The sequence below is a fragment of the Carassius gibelio genome, chromosome B10 (assembly GCF_023724105.1).
Source record: "Carassius gibelio isolate Cgi1373 ecotype wild population from Czech Republic chromosome B10, carGib1.2-hapl.c, whole genome shotgun sequence".
In the NCBI taxonomy this organism is placed as follows: domain Eukaryota; kingdom Metazoa; phylum Chordata; class Actinopteri; order Cypriniformes; family Cyprinidae; genus Carassius; species Carassius gibelio.
The window spans coordinates 6,039,569-6,060,938 of NC_068405.1; the positions used below are offsets into that span (position 1 = coordinate 6,039,569).

Genomic DNA, 21,370 nt, shown 5'->3' on the forward strand with positions numbered 1-21,370 from the left:
GAAATCTAATATTTCCAGTTTGGTAACACACTTTTGTACAATAGCATAGTATAGCGTTACAATAGCAGTTATTACAGTGTAATAACACAGTTATTAAAGTATAATAACACAGTTATTACAGTCTAATAACAGTTCATATATTACATGTTTTGAGGGGAGAACTTGCATCATAATTGTTGGATATACTTCAGAAGCTTGTTAGATTGTGTATTGTTCTTTGAATCAGCTCAGATTTGTAAACTATATTATTATTATTATTATTATTATTATTATTATTATTATTATCCAGCCTTCACCTAGAACTGTAATGTAAGCTCTATACATCAATTTGTTCACCACTGTACCTGTCTCTCCCACAGAGTGTCCAATTTATTAGTGGAGCATGGGAGCCCTGAGGGCTGTGTATTCAGATCGGTGGAGGAATGGTTAGAGGCCATAAAAATGGGTCGATACACTGAGCTTTTCATGGAAAGTGGATACACTTCTCTGGAAGTCGTCACTCAAATGACCTTGGAGTAAGTCATCTGTTGTGGAGGTCATGGAGCCTCTTTGCCTTTCACGCTTTTGAGAAATGTGTGTATTGTATTGACAAGTGTATTGAGAGTATTTTGATCCTGGGAAATTTGGATGCTCTTTCTGTTAATTGCTTCAGTTTACAATGCTAAAAGTTGACAGAATGATGAACTGTAATTTAGGCAAAGTGTTTTCACAATCACAATCTTTATGTTCTTTCAGAATAGAATGCACTAATAAAGACATAGTTAAGGGTAGAGTTTAACACTAATTACATTTTTTAGAAAAAAATAATCTTTTGAATACGAAATAAATGAAAGGAGACTGGGGAGGGTGACCTTCATTTGTGAGAAAAAGACCAGGATTATCAGGATTATTTCAAATTTTGCTCTAATTCTAATCTGGGATGTTAACGTGCCACAGCTGGTTTGATGTCGAATGAAATGTTTCAGTGAAAAGTAAATGTTGTTTCTTTTATTCACCCATTCATTTTTGTTGTATGGAAATGAGCAGTTTCGAATTTCTGCAAAATATCTGTGTTTGTGTTCCATGAAAGAAAGAAAGTTGTGGCATTTACGAACATACAATTTGTTTAAACTGTTATTTTAGTATTATTTATTTAGTTCTGTAGTGATTAATATTATTTTCAGTTCGCTTTTTGAATGAATTAATCTATTTATTTATTTGCTTTTGTCATTTTATTTTTATATATTTCCGTTCAGCTTTTTTTTTTTTACTAAATGTAATTCTTATTCTTTTCAGTTTCTGTGTATTTTTTTCTTTGTAAATGTTTTATGTGCTTTTGCCGTTTTATTATTTTGTTTTAATATTTATCTTTTTTTATTTTAGTTTTAGTGATTTTAGTACTTGACACCCCCCCCCCAGTTTATTTGTTTATTTATTTATTTATTGTTGGTTGGTTGGTGTTTTGTAAACTACATTTAATATTTTCTGCTTTAGTTTTAGTTAACAATAATTGTTCAAACCACATGCTGTTTAATTTTGATTAGCTATCGTAGATTTGTAAATGAACAGCAACAATGTTATTTGTGAAGCAACATTTTTAAAGATCTATTCTTTAATTCTATTCTTTAAAAGAAACAAACAAAGTTGTAAAAGTAGCTTTTACAGACAAAAACAGAATTGAAACAAATGACTTTCATTATCTGAAGTGACTCGAATCCCTAAAGTTTAGTCCGGTCCAAGTAGATAAATCTTATTTACCTCTGACTCTGGGTTTTTTAATCATTGCATTATAGTGATATGTGTTAAAGCTCAAAATCCCTGATTTGTTGTTCTTTTGCAGAGATCTTCGGAGGGTTGGAGTCACTTTAGCCGGTCATCAGAAAAAGATTCTCAACAGCATTCAGGAGATGCGAGTCCAAATGATGAACGCCACTATACCCATCTGAGAGCGGCCTCAGAGGAACCTCCAGCAGTAGTCTAGCACTTTCTACAGACACTTATTTATTGAACGGAACTATTTAATGAAAAAAAAATGACACTGATGAAAACAAAAGTCAAGTAAAATGGCTGGATAGATGGACAAACGGTCACTGTTTCGTTTGTGCAAAGCCTCCAAACTAAAGTGACAGGAGGAACGTGACTGAAATGTTGAGTGGTTGTTTGGAAAAGTGTGGCACATCTCCAGGTAGGACCACTGACTCGGGATCAGGTGTCTCTGGGCTGAATGTATACCATTTTTCCATTTTTCATGACCTCATTCAACAATATTATTACCTCCGGAAGAGACTGCAGTCGGTTTAAGCTTGGAAGGTTTTTTTTTTTCCACTCAGAAGTTCACCAGAGGCAACATCAGACAAGAAGACTGAAGTCATATCCTGAGCTGAGGTAACGTATGGCAGTGTTAAACAAAGCAATAGTAGATTTCAAGCTTGATGTTGATTTTACTTCTTTCTAAATCGTTGCTTCCGTGTTTCAATAAGAAGACAAAGCAATGGACAGGATCATTTTCCTTTTGCACAATATCTGTGTCGCGAAGGCGGAAGAAATGTATTTGTTTTTTTTAAAAATGTGACACGTTTCAAAACCACAAATTAGTTTTCGTTCCACAGAAGTTTTGGTGTTTTATGTGTAAATAGTGTACAGTTGCGTAGTTGAAGTGGAGCTCAAATGCATCCATCCATGTTCATGTGAGGTTGATATACTTTAGTGCACAGGTGGGCTAACATACTATGTATATTCAGTCCGGTCAATAAATGTTTATATTGCCTCTCAGTGCTTCTTTAGATAGAAAATGAACAATTGTTTTACTTTTGATGTGTGATCTCTACTGTATTTTGCTACCCATATTATTGACTTGCTCAGTTTTCACAGCTAGGTGGATATTAAAGTCAACATGAAAGCACATGGACCCTATTTTTCTTTCCTAATATTGGGTTTTATTGTGCACAAATTATAATTGTTTTCTGTCCATATGAAGCAACTTTCTTTTTCGGCTGATATTAGCTAGGCTGCAAAAAATATCCATATTATAGGCAACAAAAGCAGATAACAATGCATTCGGATACAGTGAAATATGTGGCATTATTGAAGTAAAATGGGTTGTGAATATAATTTCATGTTGGCTTTAAGTTGGTTCGGTGTGTCAGACATTAGCAAAATCAGTGAAAATAATTAAAAATTCTATCTGTCGATTACTGTAGACATTAATTTCGACTCGTCCCTCAGTGTTCAGACAAGCACTATACTGTGTATATTTACAGTAAATAGACAGATAGTCCAGGAATATAACAGGAGTATGTAAACCTAAAAATGAAAATTTCTAGAATATTTACTCACCTTTAGGCCATACAATTTGCAGATGAGCTTGTTTCGTCGTCAGATTTGTAGAAATTAATAATTACAACACTTGCTCACTAATGGATCCTCTGGAGTGAATGGGTGCCATCAGAATGAGAGTCCAAACAGCTCATAAAAATAAAAAATAATAAAAATCACAATATACAGTACACAGGTGATTCACACAACTCCAGTCCATCGGTTAACATCTTTTAAGGCCAAAAGCTGCATGTTTGTAAAAAAACGAATCCATCACTAAGACGGATTATTGCTTTTCTGCTGTATCAGGAGAAAAATCTGCACGGATCAAGCACCGTTTACAAGTGAAAATAATCCAAAACAGCTCTAAACACATATGTTGGTGAATTTTGATGTGAGAGACAAAAAAAGATGGACTTTTTCCACTAGAGGACGTGCTATTATGGATTATAGACTCATAATTTCATTAGAAGTGACAGTTCATAAGCCATTAATTATTATTGTGATGTTTTTAGCAGCTGTTGGGACTCTGACGGCACCCATTCACTGCAGAGGAGCCATTGTTGAGCAAATCTGTTGAAAAAACAAACTCATTTTTAATGGTGAATTATTCCTTTACAAGCTCTTATTATTGTAAAGAACACCTCTGTTTGGACAGCTCATCAACATAATGACTCATTTTATAGAGCATCAGCAAAAGGATTGCACACAGTAGATGACGATAATAGCATGCTAATGTTTTCAGTTGTCAGTGTCCTTTTCCAACTTCTCAAATACCAGATGTAATAGTGTTTATTGTCTTCTAATCCCATTGTCTTTCATTTTACATGTGCACTGAGGTACAAGTTGAAATGGCTGTCTGTGGTAATCAAAAACATGCCACACATGCATTATAGAGACTATTTTATAGGTTTAAAAAAAAAAAAAAATGTTGAATGTTAAGAATCATAGTCAGAAACGAATCATTCAAAACCAAATTTCCGAAATTAGGTCGTTTCTATCCATATTTTAGGTCCATGATTATTACAGGATATTATTATGCTATTAAAACTACTGAAAGGCCGCAAGATTGTATTAATAAGTGCTCAAGTATGTCCCGTATTTTATTAAAACCTCATAAAAATTGCATAAAATTCCACTCTTTTTTTCCCTACATTTTTATATCTTGAAATTTGATCTTAGCAAGATAATGCTCCTTAATTAGTCGACTGAAAAGTACTCAGGTGCCTGTGATTATGTGAGTACATTAAGAAAATCTGAAGATATCATTGAGGAGCTAGTTGAAGGTTCGTTTGATCAGAATTAATAACAGTCAAAAATCATGTGTATTGACAGATAGTTACAAATGTTCAATTAACCCGAATCAGCGTTGATTTTTTCTTTATTTTTCTTTTCTTTAATGAATAATGAGTATTTGATATTTGTTGCGATGAATGTTACTATAATATACTAAGAACTTTTCAACGCTATCTCATGACCAATTCGTACGTATTTTACGAGGTGGCTTATTGGTATGAATTTGTACGACCTCACTCGTACGATTTTATACGACCCCAGTGACGGATAGGTTTAGGGGCGGGGTTAGGTGTAGGTCATTCGTACAAATTCATACGAATTTTGCAACTCGTAAAATATGTACGATTTGGCAACAATCGTATGCAATTGTACGAGTGTGGTCGTACGAATTTGTACGAATAAGCCACCTTGTGAAAAATGAACGAATTGCCGTGAGATCGGTTTGGAACTTTTACACAATGCAGTTACCCTTCATTTTGTATTTTGCACTGAAATTCTCTTTGTAAAAAAAAAATGGGCTTAAGTTTGAATTTATACATGTGTTATAACCCCATTTTATTTTCAAAATAATACTGTAGACTGAAAAACATGAATCTAACCAACCCACACACCATGCTTTAACATTGCAAAATCCTTGAGCGTTTTCAGATTTGTGGCTGTTGTTTATTGTAGTGATATTTGCTCATAACCACTGCCAGAATGAAGAGCCAGATTGATTATGTGTTACAAGCATGTTTGCTCTATAATCAGAATATGTACATCTGGATGACTTTATGTTATAGTCCTAAACATAAAAGAGTTATGCCTTTCGTTTGACATTTATGATTGTGGTTACACAAAATACATCTATTTCGCACATGTAAATGTCAAATGTAGCTACAATTAAGAACCTTTCTGGTTAGAAACAGTGGTTTGTTAAACACAATTTATCCTTATATAGCATACCACCCTGAAAACATGATGCTGATTACATTGATTTTTGCACAAAACACTGATATTGAGTGATTCAAATTTTTTTTTTTTTAAAGTACAAAATGATATGCATGGTGTTGGTAAGCTGCGTATTACAAATGCATTTTATCAACATAATCGCTATGTTTCTTGAATCTTTTATCATATTTGATCTAATGAAGAACAGGGAAAGAAAGAAAAGCAAAAAAAAAAAAAAAAAAGTAGTTTCTATGTAATGATTGTTCGTCTATTACCTTCTGCTGTGTGTTTTGTTGTGTAAATGTCTTTTGTAGTGTAATATATTACATTTTATATTTTTTTGGAATAAACTGGAGAGAAACCCAATATTGCTGAGTTCTCTATGCAATGCAACATTGCGATCCTAAATGAACCTCAGAGCAGAACTGAAGAACCCTGTAATAATTGTTTTCTATGGCCGAATCTCTTTTGTAGGTTGACCACTGCCATGGTGCAGCAACAGTTTGGATCTTGCTGAGCGACTTAGTCACAGTTTGCTAAACTGTAGACAAGCTTATATGGCTGCTGAATAATAACACATTCAGTTTAATAGCACATTTGAAAGCAACTCTATCGCCCCCTTGAGTGTCGAGATTCTCTGAATAGCATAAACAATATGGCTGGCATGTTTGCAATGCAATGCATTTGTGTCTGTGGCCTTGTTAAAAGTGCAGTTAATTGCACTGAATTCATGACTTTTTTATTTTTATATTATCAGTTTCTTTTATACACTAAGTAGACTTTTAAAAAGTACACGTTCTAATAATAATAATAATTATTATTATTATTATTATTATATATATATATATATATATATATATTAACTTTTAAGAAGTACACTTATGTTGATGTGTTGACTTACATACTTAAGCACATGTATGGTAATTAATCATAATTTTAACTGTAGTGTATTATTACTACATTAAAAAATATATATCTTTAGAAAATCAGTTATTTTATTCAGTAATCACTTATTCCAGTAAAGACGTGTATAATAACATTTATTAAAAATAAATAAATAAAACATTTATTATTGAAATAAATACTTTTCTGTCTATTCTGTTGATAGACAGAAGGACAGACAGATATGTTTTACATTGTAATATTTCACATTATTATTATTATCATTTTGCTATATTAAAATAATTAAACTTTGGTAAGCATAACAGTATTCATCTAAAATTGATTAATTAATTAATAAGTTTGTTTCCTCTCAAACAATGACATTTTTACCTCCAAAAGTCCAAAGATGCTTAAAAATGATTAAACCAAGTAAACTGAAGAGTTAGTGGGAGGTATTATTGGTGTTTTTGCAGCAGGAAAGTCACCCCGACTGCTACACCATTTTTTGATGATCGATTACAGTCATTAGTGGTGCCACTGTAGAACAGTGCAAATACAAAGTGTGATGAAAGGTTAACCTTCTAGTTCTGGCCACTACTGAGCCCAAAGTTCATTTCTCACTGTCAAGTGACTCAAGGTGAATTACGCCGTGATGCATTGATAGGACCACAGCTGGCGAGCACTTCCCATGACATCATTCATTACATGTTACTGCTTTCATGTCATTTCAAAAGCATGCCATTAAAAATATTTTTAGAATTAGGAAACATTTAAGATAAGTTAAATGGTTTGCATTCACTTCACTGCCCTTTTTTTTTTTTTTTAGCAAGGCTTATTTTGATTAAATCCAGACTGGAAACCACTGAAGAACCTAATCCATCTTCACAGACAGACGTTTATCATCCGAGTGTCACATCATCAGAACAGGAAAGTACTCCATCATTAGATGTTTGCAGTTAAAGTCCTCCATCATGGAGGTAACAGTTCTTCAGTGTCACATGATCCTTCCCAAATCAAGCTAATATCATTAATTATAATTGCTGCTCAAATAATAGTAATAGTTCATATTAATTATGCTGAAAACTGGTTTGTATTTATTTATTTATTCTGTAGAAACTGATTATTTCATTCTTTGATGAGAAGGTAAAAATATAATTTATTTGAAATAAATATTTTGTAACTGTGTGTGTCTGTTTTGTTTTGTTTGTTTGTATTTAGAAAATGTTATTAGTTTATTCTTTGATGAATATAGAGTTCCAAAACATAGGATTTATTTGAAATAAATATTATGTAACTATTTTGTTTGTTTGTTTTTTTGATACTGTGATTACTGATTTTTTGATGAATAAATATCAAATAAATTAATAAACAAGCAAAAAAAAATTATTTGAAAATATTTATAACAATATGTTTATTTATTTTATTGCCCCAAACTTTAAACAAAAATGCCTTATTTTAATTAAGCATTAGAAAATAAAGAAATAAAATAAATAAATAAAAATAAAATTATTAAGCGATATGTAAAAAATACATTTAAAATATCAACTGTTTGGCAATGATGATAATAAGGAATATTTCTTTATTTCTTAAGCAGTAAGTCAGTGGGTTGTATATATATATATATATATATATATATATATATATATATATATATATATATATATATATATATATATATATATATATATATATAAATGCACTGTAAAGATGAGCAAGACCTTTGCATCCTAGTTGCCAATTCCAGCAAAATAATACTATAACACAGTAAATTGAGCAATCAAAGTTCCCAAGAGACAGTATAATCCTCCACTACTACTCTGAAATATGAGTCTTTTTTTAACAGCATTTTAAAGCATAACTGTGAGTCCATGCAGATGAATCACACGGCGTCCCTGATTGCTCTTGAAAGTGCTCCCATCTGGAGTTCGCTGACAGATGATGGAGCGTCCTGGACCACTCTGGCTCTGAAAACTCCCCTCGCTCATCAGTATAATGAGGACGATCATTTGTGAACTCATGCTGTGGCTTATGGCTGCCACCGGTGCTCTCAAGTGATTTCTGCTACAAGAACGTCCACACAGCTCATTACTTTGAATATGTCTGCATACCGCAACCAAGCCTGAGTGTCTTTGGGTAGTGAGGCAGAATAAGTAGGCTGCAATCACATTTGCTGCACTGCAGGGAAAGTGCTGTGTCATTCAGCAAAAATCGGCTTTATAAGCATTTAGATGCCTGTGTTCAAGAGAGTTTAATTCAATAGCAAGAACATTGGGTTATGGGACAGTTGTTATGGTGGATTAAAGGGAAAGTTCACTAGAGAATGGAAATTCGGTCATTATTTACTCACCCTCATGTGGCTCTAAACCCTTTTCCCAATAAGACAGCACTTTTCCTCATAAAAAAAAAAAAAAATTAAAGTGGTCCAAACCCTGGGCAATAAGAAATGAACACATTTTTTTTTTCAGCAAGGATGCATACAATTGTTCAAAAGTGACAGCAAAAACCTAACCCTAACCCTAATTTCAGTATAGTCATTTTTTGTATAGTACAAATAGTTTAAAAAATATATATAATAAAAAACCGCTTTTATTTTACATTTACTGCACTTTATGTACTTGACAGGCATGATCACTACTCTCTATCACTATGTCCCACTGTGTTTCACAAAAAAAAAAAAAAAAAGACAAATGTCCTAATCATCAGAAAAGGATGAAAAAAAATGCTCATTTAAGAGTGAACTAATCCTGAAAGTTTACATAGTCGCACATAATGGCTTCAGCATGTTACCGATCCTTTATGGTCTGCCGAAAAAAAGCTTAGAAAAAGAGTGTAAATCTAAAGAGAAGAGCTCAGGGAGTAGATAGCAGAGCTCAATGACAGTGCTCATTAGAAAGAAATAATGGCGCTCCTTACATGCATTGGCCATTATTAATATGCCTTAGCTGGGGGATGTCACAGGTTAACTACTATTTCATTTCACCTTGGACGACCTCCAGCGAAACATACCTAATAACGCTGTGAGCTCCCCTGCTGACAATAGCAATTTAGCACGCCCACACTTACTACAGGGATAGCACACTTTTAAAACACGGGAGACCTTGAGAGTTCTGCTGAAGTGACAAACACAATGACCCTCATCACACACTTGTGCGGTCTGTCGTCGCACACCTTGGGTCTCCCGGGCCTGTGCCTGCGGGCGCTCATAACACCGCAGAGGCTGGCTAGCGCAGGCTAGCGACAAAGGCTGGAATTAATAAGATCACACATCGCGGCCGAGATCAATACGAGGGCATTGGCGGGTAAATAAGAGGGAAATAACGCTAGAGCCCGGAGCAAAGGAGCATCTAATTGCACTGGCTGTTTATGGCAGGAGGGATCTTAGCCACACAGGCAGATTAGCATGCACTAGACAAAAAAGGTTACTGGGTAATTGGTTGCGAGATAAGATGAATCACAAAGGTTATTGGTGCTCGGTGGATAAATGGTACATTTAGGTGGAGTCTTAGAGAAGTGTTGCTAAATAGCTTGCTTTTAAAGCTTAGCGCTAAGCTAATGTTAGAGCTAAGTGGATTACTGTTTTGTGATTTAAGGGTTTGGTGTGGACTTTTTAGCAAATTGGCTATTAAAACATTTTTTTATGAACAATATGTTTTGTGTTCACCTTTTTGGGTGAACTATTGCTTTAATAACTCGTAATGTAATTAAATATTTAGCAACATTCATGAACGCATTTTCTTTTACTTTATTTTATTTTTCTTATTACATTGCATGATTACTTAGTTCTTATGATTAAAAAGCTATTGCTGAATCAACCATGCCACTAGCTGTGTTTCCATTACCCTTCATATTTCGCAAATTGGAATTGCAAATTGAAAATATGCCTTCTTGATTGGCTTATTGGTATTATTGACCTATTGGTAAGCCCCGTCCCCCTTAGTTACTGTTGCTCCCTCGGACAAACAAACGGAGTTGACAGCTGTCAGTGTGAAAACCCAAAATGTCCCAAAATGTTTTTGCACTATTTCGGACACAGAAGGGCCACCATTCAAGTGGGAATGAAATATTCCATGAAGGGATGTATAACATATTTTAAAATAACTACAGTGGGTGACTCGAAGTGAGGGTTTACAGATAACAATGCAAGCAGGAGAAGTCTTATATCATGGTCATCAGGATTGCGGATGACAGCACGCAGGATCAACAATGTTCATGTATCGCATACTATGATTAAATGAATGTACATTTAACCAGTTTGATATGGAGAGGCACTGGAATGTAGAGCTTCATTTATGTGTTTTTTGACTGTACATGCACTGTACATACACTGTACATGATGTTAAAACAGTTCGCTATTTAAGTTTGTAATAGCATTGACTCATTAACTTTAGTGTTAGCTGGGTTTAGCCAGAGATACCTTGTTGAAACACAAAATGATCAACGATCTGCTTGAGCACATTAACATTTTAATTTAATGAGAGTATGACAACCAGAAAATGAATGTTTTTGTCTGCATTGGGTTTGGGGTTGGGTGCTTAGAGACGTTTTGCTCTGTTTTGTTGGGCTTTGGGAATTGTAATAAAATTAATTATATTCCCCATCCTCTCAGGATACCTGACTCAGTGTTAAAAGTACCCCAGGTACATTGTTTTTCCATTTTCGTAGCATTAACACCATCAAACCGTTAAAAGCTTTGGATCTTCCCATGTTTCTCTGTGGTGCTGAAACCTACAGATGTCCATGTTCTGGTACTCGACTGCCACTGGCGCATCTGCTTACGAGAAGAGGGGCTTACCAATCGGTCAATACTTGTGTTTATACCAGCCGTGCTGTAACACATTTCAGAAACACACACACACACACACACACACACACACACACACACACACACCATACCAGGTGTGCTACGGAGCAAGTTTACTACATCAGAAAAGCCGTATATATGGAGCTGATTATATGATGCAAATGTTAAAATGTATCAGTTTGCAAAGCATGCACAGTGGTGGAAGGCCATAAGACGACTATTGTGCAAAGAAGCACACATTAATCAACTAATCATTTATTAATCAATAATGTGTGGAAACTTGCTCTAGTGTAACTGCTGTGTATATATTTAAAGCTATGTTTCTGGAAATGTTTAGGTTTTGCAAACATCAAGCACTTTTTTTCCAATGAGCCTATACTAAAAGAAAATGCTTCATAGAGCAGACCCGTTGATACAAATAGTGTTAAAATACGCTTTTAGTAAAAACATGTCATATAAACCCCCTTATCTGCCAGGAGTAGAGACACTCTGATGAAGGTCATTCATAATGATTAAAATCCAAATGATTCCTAAATGACCCAAGGGATTGTGAGTCTAGTGGCACCTCTATACATGAAAATTGCATTACCAGTCAAAGACACTGTCCAGGGACTCGCACCTCCAACATTAGCACAGACAGCCCGCGCCGCGAGCAATGAGCCATCAAAGGAACAATCAAATATGACGTGAGGCAAGGCAGCACTAGCAGACGAACGGTGCGGAGGGGTTTCTTGTATTGCTGATATGGAATCTTTGGCCATTTCGATATTTGATATATGACGCTGCCCTTGAGGATGAGAAACATAGATTGATAATTAACACCCAAGGCGATGTTTAGCAATGAGATTTCCCAAAGGAACGCAATGGTTAGATTAGATTCTGTGTCATAACAAACATCTGGATTTGTGTGAAATACAAAAGAGGTGATATTAACATATATAGTAGCCAACATTTATTGGAAGTTTAAGGTATGTAGCGAGTGGTGAAGAGGACTAGTGAAGCATTTGATGGAATGTAGTTCCAGGATTATTCTACAAAATCGGTGGCTTTTGTTTCCCCTTTTAACATGTGTGTAAATAATGACTTTCCAGGGTAACACTTTATAATAACTGCATGCTATTAATCATTAGTTAAGCATTAGGAAACAGTTAATTCATCATTTATAAAGCATTAATAGACATTTATAAGCAGTTTATAAATACAAATATAAATGTTTTATACCTGATTTAAAAGCATATCTATAATGTATTTAATAATTGTTTTTTCATTCTTTATTAATGATCAATTTATCATTTCTAAATTAAGTATAGCATTATTTACACACCAGTTATTAAAGAGTTGTCAGTGGTTCATAAGATCACTTAGAAATTGTAAGTAAATGATTAATAAACTATTTAAATGTGCATTCATACATCTTTTTATTCAGACATATAGTAATAGTTACTTATAGTGTTAATAAATGATATATTAACATGTATTTCTACAGTAATTCAGGGTTAATTCATGTAGTTGTTAGTTAACTATTTTTGTGAGCTCATCTAAAGTGAGGACTATTTATGCCTAGTAAAGCTTTTACAAATGAGATTTAAATGCTGTTAATATTTCTATGTTCTGTATCACTGTGTTGTGTTTGTTTCTGTTTTTTTTGTTTAGAAGATAACTGAGCCTTTAAATATCCTTTATAAATTCTTTACAAGGCATAACTAGTCCTCACTTTAGATGAGCTCACATAAATAGTTAACTGACCACTACTAAATGTTTTATAACTACCTGAATTTACTACATTTCTTGTGATCTTATGACTCACTGGCAACTCCTAAATAACTGGTTTGTAAATAATGCTATATTTCATTGAGAAATGATAAATTGATCATGAATAAAGTATGAAATTACACATTATAGATATGCTTTTAAATCAAGAATAAAGCATTTTTATCTGTATTTATAAACTGATTATAACTGTCTAATAATGCTTTATAAATTATGAATGATCTGTTTACTAATGCTTAATTAATGATTAATAGTGTTCAGTTATTATAAAGTGTTACCCATTCCAGAATGCACAGATTACTATTCAAATGACTGGATTTCAGATAAATGTTTTCCCAACAATTTGCAATACTCGTTGGTCTATATTCACAGTTTTTCAGCATATTGTAACGTAAATTCCTTAGATATTTTTCTTCTTTTTTTTTCTTTTTTTTTTTTCTTGTATGTAGTGTATATACTGTAGTGTGTATATACAAACAACAGTTTGGTCTGGTCCTCAAATCTGATTGGCTGAGAGGTCTTTCCAACCATGATTATTGGCAATATATCTTAATATCTTAGTTCACAGAAATTGTCATAATTAAGTCTACATTTATTCTATGACAGAATTTTCAATTTTGAGAAAACTATCCTTTCAATATAGTATTCATGGGAAATTAGCTGTGCATCTTTCAAATCTAAACATATTGGTCATGTTTTAGATTAATTGAAAGAAGTGGAGCATGTAATACCCAGATTTGCCAGAATGAAGCTTTACAACAGCCGTATGCACATTATTTATAAAGCAATGTTGTAATTATACACACTCAGAGAATTTTAATTAAGTGATTCAGATGCATTTGCAGCAATGGGGTCAAGACAGTCTTGTTAATTCCAGTTGTTCCTACATAGCTAAAAATAAAACAAGCCACAGCTCTCAAACACCAGACTCAAAAGATAATAAAAAAATAGTCCAGACTACGGTCTCATGTTGAAAAGAAAATTAAATACATATTCAAACTGAACCCTGATGTGGTAACCTCACCAATCAAGAGTCCTTCTAAAATGTGTACAAATACACTGTATTGAACTCTTAGCATCAATCCAAACATATGCCATACATACATGAAACAAAAAGAAAACATCAGCAATATGCACATTTAAATAGCAAAAAACTCCTTTAGACTGGGCTTGAAATGACACATTTCCCAACCAGGACACAACACAATGTTTTCAGCAGGTAAGCCCTGCTGGCTACTGCTGCTTGATATTGCTAACTCTCTCTACAAATTAGCTTTTTAAGCCCATCTGCAAATTTTGCTACATATTTTTGAATGTGAAAAAAGCGGATCGACAAAAAGTTAATGCACTCTAAAAATCTATTAATAATAAATGTAATATATAATATATAATATAATATTATAATTTATACTTTTTGTGAAGTATTGTAACCCATACTCAGAATTGGTGCTCTGCATTTAACCCATCCAAGTGCACACACAGCATTGAGAAGTGAACACACACCCTTAGCAGTGGGCAGCTATATATCCAGCACCCAGGGAGCGACTGGGTGTTCAGTGCCTTGCTCAAGGGCACTTCGGTCAATAGTATTGAGAGTGGAAGAGAGCACTGTTCATTCACTCCCTCCACCTACAGCAACAGAACCAGCACAAAGACTCAAACCTCCAACCTTCGGATTACTAGTCCAACTCTCTAACCATTAGGCCAAATTCCTTCCCTAATGTGTGTGTGTGAAATTAAATTCTCATTTAAAACATACTTTTGTTCTCCATAAAAATCCACGTTTAAATATACATATACATATGGACTTATTTTGTTGCAGTTGATTCAAGGAGGCGAGGCAATCTTTCCTCCCTTTGACTTGCTTCCTGGTGCCAACTTTCTTCTCTTTCTCTTTGCTCATCATGTCATCTCTCCTCCCGCTCTTGTCTATCATGTTCTCGTCTCTCCTCTTTCTCCTCCATTTCTCTCCATCTTTTCTCCTCCCTTTTGACTGCTTCCTGCTCTCTTGCAAATCCCCTGTCCCCCATCACCCTGATCAGATTCTCAATGGATTTCTGGGTTATTTTCCTTGATGACCTTTGGTGTGTCTGGGGCTGGACTCACTGAGGATGTAGAGGCCACAGGAACATCCGGGCCAGATGAGGCACTAAGGGCAGGCGGAATGAGTAGTGGCCCCGTACTACTTCCAAGATGCTTCTGTGGGCTCTCCATCCTCAGTGCTCACACCAGTTGCTGGACATTTGAGGTCCTACAAAAATGCACAAACAAAACAAAAGCAGTCATTTTAACAACACAATGTCAACTGATTTTATCATTTATGTAATTCTTTTTATTTTTTTAAATGGTAGACATCTTGTCTTGCAGGCCGTTCAGTTCCCTATCTGTCGGTCACTACGAGTTATGACAAACTACATATCATTTCTGAGTTTAAGAGAAAATGCCAATTAAAATTGGCTAGTGGATTTAACATACCTGAGCCACTCCCCGTTCCAACGGGTATAAATAGGGCGACAGGTGCATCCACTCATTAGGTTTTTGCTTCGGATCCAAGTAGTTGATGTATCCAGTCTCTACAAAGCCTTCATCTGTGTGTTCGAGAGCTGTTCCTTGTCGGTGTGACGGTGCATTACAGCGGTGTCCCTGTGAACGATTCCCCTGGGTGCTTTGGCTAAAAGAGCAGTTTCTAAAAAAGTAATTCACGGACGATTCGCGTCTTTTTCAAGATGCTGTTTTGTCCGTATCCTTCTGGGTGCGGCCATTTCCTGTCTTTGGTTGACGTTCACGAGCATTGACTGCAGTGTCTGGGCGTCCAACACGCTGAGGCTGCACTCATGGATGATTCATGCGTCTATTGGGTGCGTATGAATATGGCAGCGTTGCGATCGCCCCGAGACCTCGCGGCTGGATGATTGGTGCACCGAGCGCGGCTCACAACCTCATTCTGCCCCGGTTCCTTTCTTCCCGGAGGTGCATGAAGAAGTGACAAAGTCATGGACGGCCCCTTACACGGCCAGAAACTGCTCGTTTCCCTCTCCCATCCTCACCACCCTTGATGGCGGGGCAGCCAGGGGGTACGTGAACATTCCCCAGGTGGAGAAAGCGGTTGCGGTACACCTGTGCCCACAAAACGCCGCCACTCGGAGGAATTGTCCGCGTCTCCCGTCCAAGGCCTGTAAGCTGTCGGCCGCTCTGGCTGCCAAGGCTTATAGTGCTGCGGGCCAAGCTGCCTCTGCCCTGCATGCCATGGCTATCCTGCAGGTACAACAAGCCAAGGCGCTGAAATCGATGCACGAGGGTGGTACCGACCCAAGGTTGATGCAGGAACTGCGTACGGAGACTGACTTCGCATTACGGGCGACAAAGGTCACAGCGCGGTCCCTCGGGAAGGCGATGTCCATGCTGGTGGCCCAGGAGCACCATATCTGGTTGACCCTGGCCGAGATGAGAGACGTCGGCAAAGAGAGACGTCCCCAGCAGTTCTCGGCGGTGCAAAAGCAGACTGAGGCCATGCGACGTGATCGTAGACCACCCTGTCGGATCCAGTCTTGCCGTTGCTGTGTACCGTAAGAGCACTTTGAATATACGTGGACCACACCCAGAGCTTCAGAAGCTCTGAGCAGCTCCTGGTCTTTACATGGAGTGTGGCCTCCTCCTATGCGCTGGCGCATGGCGCCTCTCTGGCAGACATCTGTCGAGCTTCGGGCTGGGCGACACCCAACACCTTTGCGAGGTTTTACAACCTCCGTGTAGAGCCAGTTTCTTCCCGTGTGTTGGGTAACAGGTAATTGGCGGGAAGGGCTGGCTCGGTGTCAATCTTGCTGCGCCATTCCCCCTAAACACGGGGATGTGAGCACCTTTCTTCTCCCAGTAGAGTTCCCCGGTTGGCTTACCCTGGTCGAGCATCCTCCAGCACCCTCGGCAGTCAGACTTGGCGGAGCTGTCGCCAGGCCCAGTACTGGTGTTAGCATGCCCGGAGTTCCGGTCAGCCCCTGTACTGGGCTAGGTGTTCATATGGCTTGATTCCCTACGGGTAATCCCATATGTGTATTCTTCCACTGTAAGTTTTCCCTCTTGGCAAACCCGTGTCTTCCCTTGACAGACCCGCTCTGTCAGTCTCTTCTGGCAGCTGTTCCATCCCTACTCTAAGGTAGGGCCTGCCTCAGAGACCCATTCCATATGTAGTACTGCCCCCCAGGCCAGTCCATATCAGTATCTCCACATGTTACTTCCCTACGGGTAGGATGTGGTCTCCGTAGCGACCTTTTCCTAAAGGCTCACTTCCCAATCCTCTTGCCAAGCTGTAAGAACAAATAGGGAAGATTTGAAGCAATCTTTCTCCAAAGGTTGAAATCCCTTCCACTAACTTTGTGTGGGCGGAACAGCAGTGTGGCCTTCTCCAGCAGTGATGTACTGTCCCTTTGGCCCCTTCGGTACCAAGGTCAGTGAATTTGCACTGGGGCTTTGGGAAGGTTACGACCTTAAGCGTAGCTTTTGTGGCATACCAGGGCTTGTCGACAATTGCAGTGCCACAGGGTTGTGACGGTGTTCAGGTTGTGGCGTTTTCCATAGGACCCCATATGTCGTTCGACATAACTCGTAGTGACCGACAGATAGGGATCGTCTCGGTTACGTACTTAACCCTCGTTCCCTGATGGAGAGAACAGAGACGTTATGTCCCCATGCCACAACCTTGAACTGGTCGCTGTTGTCGGGACACGTTCTCGGCTCCTCAGCGTAAAACCTAATGAGTGGATGCACCTGTCACCCTATTTATACCCGTTGGCACAGGGAGTGGCTCAGGTATGTTAAATCCACTAGCCAATTTTAATTGGCGTTTTCTCTTAAACTCAGAGATGATTGGCCTCCCAAGTGAGACCCCATATGTCGTTCGACATAACGTCTCCGTTCCCTCCATCATTGAACGGGGGTTACGTACGTAACCGAGACGTTCTCCAGACAAATCAAGAATCACAAAAGTGCTGTCATATGTGTTTTTATTGGTTTCAGCAGTATACTCACTCAAAGCCTTTGATGGCTGCATTTTGTTTTCCAGTGAAGATGGCCTCATTAGCCATTCTCCATCGGATAAGCACATGTGTGTGATCATCTGTTCCTGTTACATTCAAACAAGATCGTTATTTATGTGATTTATGTTTTCAACACTACACACATGAAACAAGTTCTTCTGTGGTTCTTTGGTTTGGCTCAGGTGCTATATAGCACTAAAATGGTTTCCTTTATGATTACAAGCCACTTTTATTGTAGTTCAGACTATCCCAATCATACTTTGGTGTACGGAGTTAGTGTAATTAGCCTCTGTCAGCAACGGGGCTATTTGTACTTTGTTTAAATTTTTCAACAGGGATTTTTTAACTATGTTGCAGTAACAAATTTAGAGTGTGCATTTTCAACATACTGTGTTCTGAAAATGACATACAGAAATTACCCCTAAAAAACTTGCATCCCTTTTGAACGTCCGTGTTTAATTTGCACAGTGCCTGTAAGGTATAGTCAAGGGCCCCATTTGAGCTTTATAGGCACAATCATCCTGTTGCTTATAGCATCGTGTCAGTAGAATAACGTAATGCTCCATACAATATTGTAGAAGCTTGTTGTCATTCTGAGCTCATTTATGCAATCGTGAACATCTTGCAGTCTAACTAGATGCTTTGGACCTTAAAACAGTAGCTTAGTGAATTGTTTATTGCATTTTCTCGGTGATGCACACTTGAAACCCTCCTATAATGTGGCATGCCTATTAATGTGCGGGATGTAATGGAATCTGGGGAAAGGTAGAGCCGAACACAAAGCGCCTGTGATAGGGATTCTATTATCTAGGTCTTGCTTCTGGCACCTCATGAAACATGGATGAGTTTTTACCCATAAAAGACTCAATTTCCCTTTGATTTATACAAGAAATAAATTCTGAAAAGGTGAAAAGTCCAAAGAATGCATATTTTATGTGCCTTCCACGGGCTAATGCATTTTAAATAAGCATCCCTAAAATAGAAAAATAAGTGTTGTAAAAAAGGGCTAGACATTCACACAAACTCTTTCTTTGATCAGTGATTTGTTTGGGGGTTTTGTTGTCGCCTTTTGCAAGTACACCTCGACAGACATTTAAACATGCAGAATGAAGAGTCATTCATCGACCCATTAAGGCTCATACCACGAATGATAAATATAACTACCTATTTTACTCTTTATGTGTATTTCTACTGTAACTTCACTTGTTTTGTTTTTGTACTGCTGATTATTCTCTCCTAATTTAAATTTATTTATTACTAGTTTGAGAAAACACTGCCTCCTTGGAGAAAGAGTTTAATCCCTTTAACATTTTTCCCATTCCTCTGACAGGAGAGCTTCCTGTGCTACAGCTATTTTCTTTTCACACTCTTACAGTGGGGATTCTCACTGTCGAGTTCACACTCAAGTGGCCTTTGTGATTATCTGCCTCCTTCCTCTTAACAAATGTCCTCCCTTTCTCCTTGCCAGTTCTGCTGTGCTCTACTCCCCCAAAGGATGCTGGGTAGGACAGTGAGGCAGCAGGGTTTGGAACTAATGACCTGATGAAGAGGAGGAGAGTGGATGAGGATTCACGTCCTCCTGGGGAAGGTGTAGTGATACTGCCATGTCTCTCGCTAACAGCGGACTCCATTGGATGAGTTACTTCTCAAACGTCTGACAAAGGAAGAAATTCCTAAAGAGATTTCAGTGCTCGTTGTCAGGCAGGTAACAGTTCTATTCAGTGTTCGAACTATACCGTGTCCTCTGGGGGTGCCCACTTTTTTTTGGCGCAGGGGGGGTGTTGTGCGCTTGCGTGTGCCTCAAATAAGGACAGCTACAAGTGTATGCACTATTATTATATTTTATCGACACGAGTGCCTCAAAAAAGGACTTACAATGACTTACAAAGATACATAACAGCTACAACTGTATGCATTACTGTATATGTATATACTTTATCGACACAAATTGATAGGTCAAACAGCAAACAAACAGCCACCCACAAAAAGCCTGTTTATATATATTTTTTCGCAACTTGTTCTGAGCAGTGTTGCTTATTCCCCCATTAATCCACTCCTCAAACAAGTGCGTGCCAGGTAACTTTTCAGACAGAAGAATGTTTTTTGCATCCTTACAAGATATGCACCCCAAGCTTCTTACAGTCTCTCCACTGCTGGCTGTTCAAGTTTAATGGGAGAGAGGACTCGGAGCAAGAGGAGTTAGGATCGTGACCGGTGTAGCAGTCAATTCTGTTCCCCTCGGAATGTCTGTTCCCCTTTACGCAAACATACTACAATTCTTGCGTAGTTGCCGAGTTACTATACGTACGATCAGAACTAGCGTGCGCAAGAAGCATGACTGGATATACGGCAAGTAAAATAGTTCAAAGTACCATCCTAAATCCTAAACTTGAAAATAAATTTAAGACGAGAGGTTTTTCAACTTAAATGTAAAAACATAAGACAAAAATAACTGAACAACTGCAAGATGAATAAAAAAATAGAAACATAAACGGGAGTGCGAGAATCATTTTACTATGTTGCAGTGTAGCAAGAAATGTATCCCTTTTTGCTTTCCTTACATCCAAGTGTGTTCGGAGTGTTTGTACACGGGAGTGTTGCCAAATCCGTGGAATCTAGGCTACTTTGGGAAAATGTTTGATTAGCTATTACCATCTACAGCCAGAGATAACTTTTCTTCAGCTTCTTGGTTGTCACAGTGGACGCGCGGCTGGAGGTCTAATAAGTGTTGGCAGCAGGTGAATCAGTCGTGCCATTAATGTCATCACTACACAATTTCTTAATAAAACCAAAATTAATTAAACTGCCTTTTTTTCTTTTTACCATTGCTATCATTGCTATCATTGCTATGATGCTATAACTGCAGAATGAATTAAGGACTTTGCGCGTGATAAATGGCCTCCAACGTTTATTTTTTTCTACGAATATATGACGTACTAACGGGGAATTTGCAGCGCCCCCACACCTTGATGCTCATTACAAGAATTGCATGTATAGTAATCTTTTTTGAAGTAAATTAGGTTTTAATCACCGTCATGCATGAATTAATAATATTTTTGCTATTTTACACTTAATAATCCAGCATGATCACATTGCGCAACTGAAATTGCACTTCAAAATATTCATATTGTCAATATTTTTTGAGACCCCCCAAAATTTACAATTTCTCGTTTTCAGGGGAGCCCATGTCTTATTAAGGGGAGCTGAGCTCCCCCTAGCTCCCCCGTAGTTCGCACTATGGTTCTATTACCAATCGAAGTGGGCTGCTCCCATATGCCTAAACCCTGTAAAACACACAAATACATACACTTTTATGACAATTTGTTACGACACCCAAGCCTGAAGAGACCTAATAAAAAGGTTTTAG

General features: G+C 37.4%; 1 protein-coding gene across 1 annotated transcript in view; it reads left to right on the forward strand.

Annotated features, from left to right (window-relative positions):
- Nucleotides 1–5,886, forward strand: part of LOC127966883 (ephrin type-A receptor 5-like) — an 85,014-nt gene extending 79,128 nt beyond the window's left edge. Inside the window, exons 16-17 of the mRNA XM_052568209.1 lie at nt 360–515; nt 1,820–5,886. Of these exons, the coding sequence (XP_052424169.1) occupies nt 360–515; nt 1,820–1,925 (262 nt within the window). The 3' untranslated portion in view covers nt 1,926–5,886. The remainder of the gene's footprint in view (nt 1–359; nt 516–1,819) is intronic.
- The last annotated feature ends 15,484 nt before the right edge of the window (nt 5,887–21,370 follow it).